Source organism: Corvus brachyrhynchos, unplaced genomic scaffold (assembly GCF_000691975.1).
Source record: "Corvus brachyrhynchos isolate BGI_N302 unplaced genomic scaffold, ASM69197v1 scaffold175, whole genome shotgun sequence".
In the NCBI taxonomy this organism is placed as follows: domain Eukaryota; kingdom Metazoa; phylum Chordata; class Aves; order Passeriformes; family Corvidae; genus Corvus; species Corvus brachyrhynchos.
Genome location: NW_008238448.1, coordinates 5530183 through 5539721, shown reverse-complemented (window position 1 = coordinate 5539721; position 9539 = coordinate 5530183). Strand labels below are relative to the sequence as shown.

General features: G+C 50.2%; 1 protein-coding gene across 1 annotated transcript in view; it reads right to left on the bottom strand.

The window, feature by feature from the left end:
• Positions 1-9539, bottom strand: part of DUSP4 (dual specificity phosphatase 4) — a 23663-nt gene that overhangs the window by 5817 nt on the left and 8307 nt on the right. The window contains exon 2 of the mRNA XM_017736769.1: positions 3245-3395. Coding sequence (XP_017592258.1) covers positions 3245-3353 — 109 coding nt within the window. The 5' untranslated portion in view covers positions 3354-3395. The remainder of the gene's footprint in view (positions 1-3244; positions 3396-9539) is intronic.

Genomic DNA, 9539 nt, shown 5'->3' with positions numbered 1-9539 from the left:
TGCGCGGTGTCACCCCCGCCGGGACCCCTGCGGGTCACACACGCTGCGGGGCACACGCACGTGCACACACGCGTGTGCGCGCACCGCTGGGCACACGCGCACATGCACATGCTGCAGGGCACGCGCCCACGTGCGCGCGCACACACACACACACACACATACACACACACACACTCAGGCACACGCACACGCACACGTGGCCGGGCACACGCTGCGCACATTCCTCTTCCTTTGTCCCACTGCTACTGTTTTGTTTGGACTGCTTGCCGCGGCAGAGCGGGGGCGGGGGCGGGCACTAAGCAGGGCCCGCTGTCAGCTCTGCAGGGTCCCTCTGGGTCCTTCTGACTACATATCTGCCACGGCCGCGCTTCCCCTGTCAGAAAATGACATCTCATTAGCTGCAGAGTCTTAAAAACACTACAGCATCCTGCCTGTGAAGTGACTCTGTGGAGGGGGCTCTTCGATTTAACTCCTCGCATAGAGGAACACTATTTTCGGCTAAAAGCCTTAGGAGTAAATGCACAGCCCTGAAGTGTCCCAGGAGGGTCTTCCCATAACCACTACCCAAACACCGAGCAATCATTTCACCCCAAAGTCCCCTTTGGGACTGTTTTCAAACAGAAGCAGTGCCGCAAACCACAATGCTCAGGGCATTTCCTGCACGGAGATGCCGGCCAGTCCCAGGTGAGTCTGCTTCAGAGACCTGAGGGTGTTCAGCTATCCCGATGTGGACCTGGATGTGGTGGGTGTGAGGCAGGGACCCAATGGTTATTCAAACCCATCTGCCCCGTCACTGTTTTTCACAGAGGGCAGCACTTGGACAGGCAGCTTGACTTCCCCTCCCCTGCGTGCCCGGCCGCTGTTTACTCGGGCAAGGCACGGGAACACCTTGCTGTGTGTGCCTACCTGGGAGGACTCCAGCCTACCACGCACGTTCAAGATCTACAGCTGGTGACACTCCTGCATCCCGCTGCCGCCTCTCCTCTACACTCTGCTCTCTGACCGCTGCTGGATTCTCCCCTCGGTCTGAGTCAGCCTGATCTTTGCACCTGTGGCTTTTGCGTGCTGTGCCAACCCTTCACCAGCCAAGTGGAATCAGATGAGCTGTGGGGGAAACATAGCTGCCGTTTGTGTAATACACCCCAGTCCAGGAATGTATTAGAGCCTTTTGCCTAAGGAAGGCTAATCATCTCCCATTCCAACCTGCATCAAACACAAGGATAGCAAAACCCTATTTCTACTGAAGTAAAGCAGACTCTGGGTGGCCAGTGACACGCCAGAGACATTCTTTCCTCCTTTGGAGAATGCTGTCAGAGAAAAAACCTCAAACTGAGAAATTTGATTACAAACTAATTGGAAACTATGCTCTCATACCAACAATACTTTAACTCAACTTGGATCATCAAAATGCCTTAAAAAGTTTTGCTCAAGGCCTGATGCCAAAATATGTTGTTCCCTTTGTTCCTCTAGGGCAGATGTTGGCCGCTACCATGTGATGAGCTAGCCTGCAGTCTCCAATGCCTTCTGCACTATCCAGTCTAGCTTTTACACTAAAATTGGATAACCAAGGACACAAAGTGTATGTCCTTGGACGCAGGCCTATCATCCTAATTTTTCCCTCTCCGGTCCAGCATATGACTGGGACAAACTGATCTGAGGTGGGAGAGGAATGCAATATTGTCATGGATGCAGGAAGGGGCATTTAGGCTGATGTCCCTGGATGTTTGCAAGAGCAGTGATGGAGGACATTATTTCAGGGTGGAGTGTGAAAGGATGTGTGTACATGAGCATCCGGTGTATGAGCATCCGGTGCATTCAAGTGTTTCCATGTGCCTGAACCCTTTCCCCACTCTTCATCCCTTCCTGCTGTCTGTCTAGATGTGGTAGGTTCTTGGCTCTTTCTTCCTGGAAAATAAACTGCACCCAGCCAGGCTCCTGGGAATACCACTGTGTACCCACACCGGGCATTGTCGCGGCTGTGCTCCTGGCTGGTCACGTCTGGAGCTGGTGCTGTGCTGGGGATGGTGGCTCACAGACAGCTGCCAGTGGAGAAATTGAACCCAAAGGTGAGAGTGCCCAGAATGAACCAAGCCAATGCCACCCAGCCAGGATACACCACTGGAAGAGAAGTGATCTCCCTCACTGCAGTTAACTCAAGAGGAGATCTAATTAACTTTATTTATGGAGGTGTTAAGAAGGGAGTCACCAAAAATGCTCACAAGGCAGAAGCCACAAGGCAAAAGAAGCAGCACAATTACGTGGGGTGGAGGGGCAGGGTGTATGGAAAGGACTGGGGAAAGGGGGTGGGGATGGGAGAAGACCACACAGCTTTATGTCCTGACTTTGTAAACCCAGAGAAGTGCGAAAGCTAATATTCCTGTCAAACAGCATCTGTATGGTGCAAACTGAAATATATCCCGCTGGAAAACAAACCACCGTAAGGAAAGAGAGAGAGAGAGCAAGAGACATTCATTTCCTTTACAGCAGAGTCAAGGAATAATCTTTTATAGGGCCCTGGCCAGAAGAGGCAATTGTTGAAAGAGGCTGAAGGGAAATGAATTGTCAAAGGAGGCACATATTTGGATGATTAAATATCAATATGTACCTTGAATTAAGAAACAGGAATTTACACCTCATCTCACTGTGGCAGTGAAAACCAAATTAGAGTCAGACTGTAAATTTGCCAGCCAATAGATACCAATTTGTTTGGCTACCTAAAGGCTTTTTCTGCCCAGAGAAATGCTGAAGCATAAGTTCCCCCGGGTGGGCAATAGCTGCTGTGGGCAGCTCTAAGCTGCTGAGCTCTGTGAGCCCTCTGGGCTCCTCCAGGCTTTCCTGGCTCCTCTCCCCTGGTTCCTGGCCCCACTGTGCACTGATGGAGTCCTGGTGTGTTGTGTCACACTGCAGGTCTCAGCTGCCTGACAGATGTGCCTACCTCTGTGCCACTGGGCAGGAACACTGGCCAGGACTGTGTTATGCTGGAGTCTTCCCAGGAGCTGGACTCCCTCCATCCTCCTGGTCAGCCAGTCAGTGGCTGTATGGCTGTGGATGGACAAAGCACAGAGGTACATCCTCACTGCTCTTGGCACGTGACAGAAGTTGCAGCGTAAAGATGCTGCCACCTTTCCCTGGCAGCTCCCAGCAGTTCAAAGGGTTGAGTGGTTTGCCCTGGCATGTGCAGGAAGCCTTTGGCAGAAATGAAAGGCAGAATCAAGGTCTTAGCAACTTGTAAGTCTGCACTTACCGACAAAACCTGTCCCTCCCCGAGTGCCACAGGGGCATGGTTCCCTTCTGTCCTCATGCAGCACCTTACAGTTCTTTCCATGCAATCTCCCTTCCTCACAGCTTTCCATGCTGGGGAATGCACTCTCCTGTCCACAAAGGGAAGTGCAGCACTGAAAGAGTTAAAAGATTCATGTTAATAAATTCAAGCTGTCTTTTCCTCTAGGGCATATTTACATATTAATGGCGGGGAATTGTAATGAACCTGTCTAGGGAGGCTAAAGGGGAAATTATGCAAGGTTGGCTGAGAAGGTGGAGGAGGGGAAAATGTCCATTTTCAGTGCTTTCCAACCCCTCAGCTGCAAAAGCATGTGACCAACCTAGGCTCCAGGTTGGGACACTCCGGGAGAGAATGGAATAGCTACCTACCAGAGGGCAGGTAGCTATTCCAACCCACCTGCATCCCTTCCCCTCCACACAGCTAAGTTTCGCACTGTCCCAGATCTTATTTTAAGCCCAGGCTCACAACAGCATATTTCAGCAAGCATGTCCCAAATCATCACCCCATCCTCCAAGACATACAGAGAAAATGCAGCTCTTGGTGAGCAGTCACAAGAGCAGCTCATCCACAACTAGTTTTCAGCAGACAATCTCTCAGGGCTTTGCAACAACACTGTGTGTGCTTGGTGCAAGAGGCAAGGGAGCCAGGGAAGGGGATTTGTCCTAGGCTGGGCTGAAGTGCCTCTCTATCCCATCCCTGCTCCTTCACACCACGCTGCTTGAACCCTGCCACAATCTTTTTTGCCTCAATCCCCAAAGCCTCTGCATGCCAGCCCAAAAGCCTTTGACAGCACATGAAAAATGCCAGGAGCTTTGCCAGGTCTGCTTTCTCTGCTCACTGCTGAGGCCTCAGTGTGTAATCCCCACTCCAGCGAACTGCCCTACAGATTTTATCTCAACAAGAAAAAATAATCTGTTGCTTTTGCCCTGCAATATCAGATAGAGCTATAAATCACTAGATAGGAGACTAATTACTGGGCCTCTGATCTGATTTAGATTGGAAGATGGAAAAAGCAGCTTTATTCCTGAAAGCAAAGGAGCACTTCTTCAGAACAGTGATGGGTGCTCCATGTACCTCAATAGCTACAAATGATTTATGCCCATGCAAATGAGAACAGGGCAGGACCCACTCAGATTAGCAGGATACAAAGTGGCCTGCAGATTTTCTGCTGCAGATTTGGTTTCCCCTCTCTCTCACCCCCCTGCTTTTTGCCACCACTTCATCTCTGCTTATAAAAGCCTGCACAGCTCCAGTTACTCTGGGTGACAAACGTGAGGTCTGATCCAGCATGGTCAGTGAATGGGAGCAAGATTTTAAGAAGATCGATGGCTTTTGCTAGGGAAGGGTTGTTCTGCAACAGGCCTAAATGCTGTCTGTAGAAACAGGGAGCCTTCCAAATTCCTGTGCTGTTTCTTTTTGACCTGTGTGCTTTTGGTGGGAAGCGTGAGGAGACACCAGCTGCAGGGTTTGGAAGTCAGCTGCTGGTGGGGCTCCTGAGGACTAGATGGTAGGTAAGGGCATGCAGAACTGATGGATCACTCCCCCTCTGAAGGACTTAGGAGCCCAATGTTCCCACAGGTGTGGCAGACTTGCCCCTCAATATCACACCTCCGCAGCACCAGGCCCCAGAGACCAGCCCTGATTTGGGTCCCAGCAGGTGCAGAGCCAGCCTGGCTGTCCCCTGGGCATAGCATCTTCCAGCACCTGCTTCAGACTGGGTGGTGGCTGGCTGGATGCAGGGTGATTGCTGAATGTTTCTGCAGCCTTGGTGGGCCAGGGTAGCCCACTCTGGGAAGCTGCTTCCTGACATAAGAATCTGCGTGTGCTATCCTTAACTTTTTGTCATTTTTTTATACAAACGTGGTGCTGTGCCAGCTGTCAGGCCCCATCAGCATCCTCTGCCCAACCCCTTCCATCTCCTGCCTTCCACAAAAACCCTGAAGCTTTCCCCATTCCAGGTGTCAGGACACACATGGTCTCTGGTCATTTTATCACAACCAAGGATTATAAAGCAGATGTATGCGAGGTGGATAAAACAGGCACATGGGTCCCTTAATCCCAGAATTTTAAGTGCCATGGGGATTAATCTTATATCTTTGGCTGCAGGATTTGGGGATGTAGCAGAGCCAGAGAAGTGAATCTGTGAAAGCAAGGTGATCCCCTCCTCTCAGTTTGCTGTAAGACAAACACAGTGTAGGAGATCTGCTTTGAAAACTAGATTGAAGCCAGTAAGGGATGTGGCATTTTAAACTTTAACATAGCCTGTGACATTTTGCTTTTAATGCTATATCCCCCATGGCTGTGAAGCCAGGCATCACTCCTGAAAAGCTCTCCAGCCCTGGTGCAGTATTTAATCATGGGCATAGAGATCCTAGCAGCTGCCTTCTTTGGGGACATCACTGTTTGCAAGTTGAAAGAGAAACGCCTCGCTTGAATTTCCCAGTGTTTGGTTAAGCATCCGGCCTCAGTGATAGGATTGAAGCTGAGCTTTGAATGACGTTTTTTGCTAGGAAGAAAGGGCTGGGGAAGAGACATTTCTCCCTTGGGCTTAAGATCATAAATAAGGCAGTGTTATGTAAGTGTGACTATAACCTATTTATACAGAGTGTCAGACTCATGCACTCAGGCTATGAACGACAAATCTCCCACTAATTTTTATGAATGTAACAGCGCTACTTGTGTGAGTTTTGAAACAGCAGTGGAAATGCAGGTTGTTCTGTGCCAGCAGTAACTGGGACACCTCTCCAAGTTACTCTGAGGGAGGGATGACTTGTGTCTAGCACTTCTTCTTGTACAGACACAGAGGGTGCAGCTGGCTTCAGGCAGCTCCCTTGTACCCATTCCTGATCCCAAGGCCCAAGTGGCAGGCACCAGGGGAATGGAAACCTGCTGCTTTTCCTGGGACAATCCCAGTCTCTTGTCTCTCAAGCAGTTGGCTGGGTGGGAGCTGGGCTCCTCAGAGGCTCTTTCAACAGGACTGTGCCCTGTTGTGAGGCATGGAGATGCTGAGGGTTCACCCAGGTGGCAGGACATGGGAACCAAAAGTGTCGTCTGGCAAGGTCAAACCCACATAAGGAGCACCAGCTTGCACAAGGTGTTAACCAGCACCTTGCTGCAGGACCCTGTGCATGCTCTGAGTTTACAGGGCACCAAAAGTAAAAGGGTAAATTTCTGTAAGTAAAGCACATGGGTGGTTATTGAACACAGGGAGATTGCTGACCTGGAACTGTTCAGAGGCCAGAGTGTAGCTGAACTCCTTCTGGCACACACTTGTGCTGTTTCTGTGTGTCTGTCCCGGATACTGGTGTTGCTCAGTGTAAAGTTGCTGAGCAGAGGGGTTAGAACCAAAGTGCCCTCACGTAGGCCAATGCAGCCTTAGCTGTGTGCATCTAACTTGGTTGGCATGGCCTGATGCCTGCCTGGGACCCAGACAATGTCAACTGTGTATAAAAAAATCAAAGGAAGATTTATACCCAGAAATTACTCCTGAGGCACAGTCAGTCAGTCATCATAATCGTGACAAAACAAAACCCCAAATCAGCTTCAAGTTTAAAGACAGGCTTTTTCCTTCTCCACTGCCTCCGAGTCTGGGCTCTGCCTTGAGCACTGTCTCAGCACAGCAAACAATCACACTTCCCTGTCATGGCCCTGTGCCAGCAGCCATGGACCCCAGAGACCTGAGCATCACAGCCGTCCACAGGAGGTTGTGGCAAGAGGAGAAAGTCTGAAATCCCTGTGGGGCTTCTTTGTGCCTCCAGTTAATCTCCCTTCTCTGCTCCACAGATGATCTCAGCTCCCGCTGCGACCTGATCACACAAATCAGGCAGGGACACGTGGCCCTGGCTTGTCATGTCCTGCTGTCCCCTGCCAGAGATGAGGCAGCCATAGGGTCAAGTGTGGATGGCCCAGGGGGTCAGAAGTGACCGCAGCTGCCGTGATTTTTTTTCCTAGACACCCCCAGCAGAGCCCTATGACTGATTCACCTCCTGTCTTGGTGCATCAGGCATTGACTCACACCCAAAAATACGTCAGATGATTGTGTCCATGAAGGTCTTCATGGACTTTGCCCCAGGCGTCCCCACTGAACTTTAAACCTGGGCCCTCTTTGAGAGGTGGAACAGATGGGAGACCTTTACTGGCGATGCTCTGTGCCTCCGGAGGAAGGTGAAATAAGGCTGGACAACTCTTCCAGCCTCCTTCAATTCACTTCTCAGTGGCTTCCTGTGCCAGTGTGAGGTCTGTCTTGCTTAAAAAAAAAAAAAAAAAGACATTATCTGAGAAAGGCCTCATCCTGCTGCCTTTGCCTTGGTAGTTCCATCAGGGACAGAGGGAAGCAGCAGAGACCTCAGGCTTTCAGGCTGCTGCCAAACATATGCTCTCAGGGCTGAAAGCAACTTTTACAGCAGTTGGCATGCAGACAGATAGGCACATGCCACAGCCTCACTGGCAAGAGTTTATGGCCTTGAAAATCTCTCTTTTTCTGCACTCTGCTTTGCCCAACGGGTTCAATAAAGGGAAAAGAAAACCCCAGCAGAATATGAAACACTCTGACACACTACTTGCCAGCCAGAGCCCATCACTGACCTGGTGACTCTCTGAGCAGCCCTTTCAAACCAGAGGGCTTAAGGCACCCCAGGAGTGTTGTCAAGCGCCAGCAGCAGAAATCCAGAAAAAAGCCACTAAAGACAGTAAGTAGTAGAACAGCAGGAAGAGCAGAAACAGTAAAACTGTGTGCTAAATAGGAGCATTTAGTACATGTCCCATCCAGTCCAATAATGTGGAGAGCATTCAAAGGATGTTCGTACTCCAGCCATAGTAAAGAGATGTAAAAAGTGCAGCTGGATCTAAGACCTGGCTGCAAGGGCAGCTAACCTGCTTCAGGCAACTTGGAAACAGCATGAACCTGAGTAAGTGAGCCAGGGCTTCCCAGGCGACTCTTCCCATCTTGTGCAATGTGCCTGGGGGACTTCCTGAGCCAGCTCTGGGATCTGTGCCCCTAATAACCCCTAATAGGTATTTCCTCCATGAATAGGCCTGGATGCTTTTTGAACTCATGCAAATGTTCAGCATCCACAGCATCCTGCAGCAAGGAGCTCCACTGCTTCATTATGCCAGAGCCACTTCCTTGGGCTTGCTTTGAACCTGCCATCCCCTTGTTTCACTGCTCGTCTCCATTTCTGTCCTGGAAAAGACGGTCATCTCAAACCCATCTCCTCTCAGCTATGGGAGCAGAAGAAACGGCATCTTACCTGCTGCCCTATTTGGGGACCTAACAGTGTTGCACTGAATTACCTAATAAGATTCAAGTGTAATTCTGCCCAACAGAATTACACTTGCAGGGCAACTCGCTTTGTCACACGAGGGATACATTGACCTGTTTCAACTCCATCAAGACTTGCTACATAATTGTGTCAAGAGCTCGTCTTTGAGGGTAACAGTGTAGGGCACCATGCTCTTCTCAGGGGATGAAAACTATTTATGGCAGAGAGGGCTCCCCAGGTTGCTGGTTATTCAAGTTCTGTCATTCTGGGCTCTGAGCTCCAGCTCAGTGAGCTCATGGCGTGTAACATGATTTGCAGAGAGGAAGTTGTGTTTTTGTAGAGTCTGGCATGACATGGGAGCCCATGTCCATTTGTGTTGGTCTGTGCTGCCAGTACACCTCACCAGGGGCTGATAAAAAAGGGAGAGGTGGTCAAACAGTCCTCTCTGAAGGCAAAGATGAATGAAAAGGTAGGCTCTAGCAAGCTTTGCATAGGAGGCACAATATAAGGGTGTGACAAGTCATGAACACAAACGGGAATGTTATGTCTGAGGGTTGTTCTTGCCTGTTTTCAGCACCACTGCTGCGAGTCTTCAATACACAGCTCCAGAGACAAGGCCACCTGTTTTGCCATGACAGCTGGCAGCTAGCAGAGGCCAGTATGAATAATCTGCCTCCTCTGGAGCCAAACTTGCAAAGAAAAGCAATTTCAGCCATGTCAGATGAAAGCCACCTGCTGCCCAAGCCAAAGGCATGGCACGTGTGGGCACCAGGGCACCAGGTTCTCCCAGATTCCCACCACATCTCTCTTGTGCTGCAAGGCAGCCAGATCCTGGGACAGAGGAGGTTCCCAGTGACATCTCTTTTCACCCTTGCATTTTAGCAGGGAGAAGCTACAGTAGAGCTGCTTGCCCTGGGTAAACTTTCCCTGTTTCTTTGGGGTTTTAAAAATTTTCTTTTGAAAAATGAAAGGGTTTCCCCTCTCTCTCTCTTTCA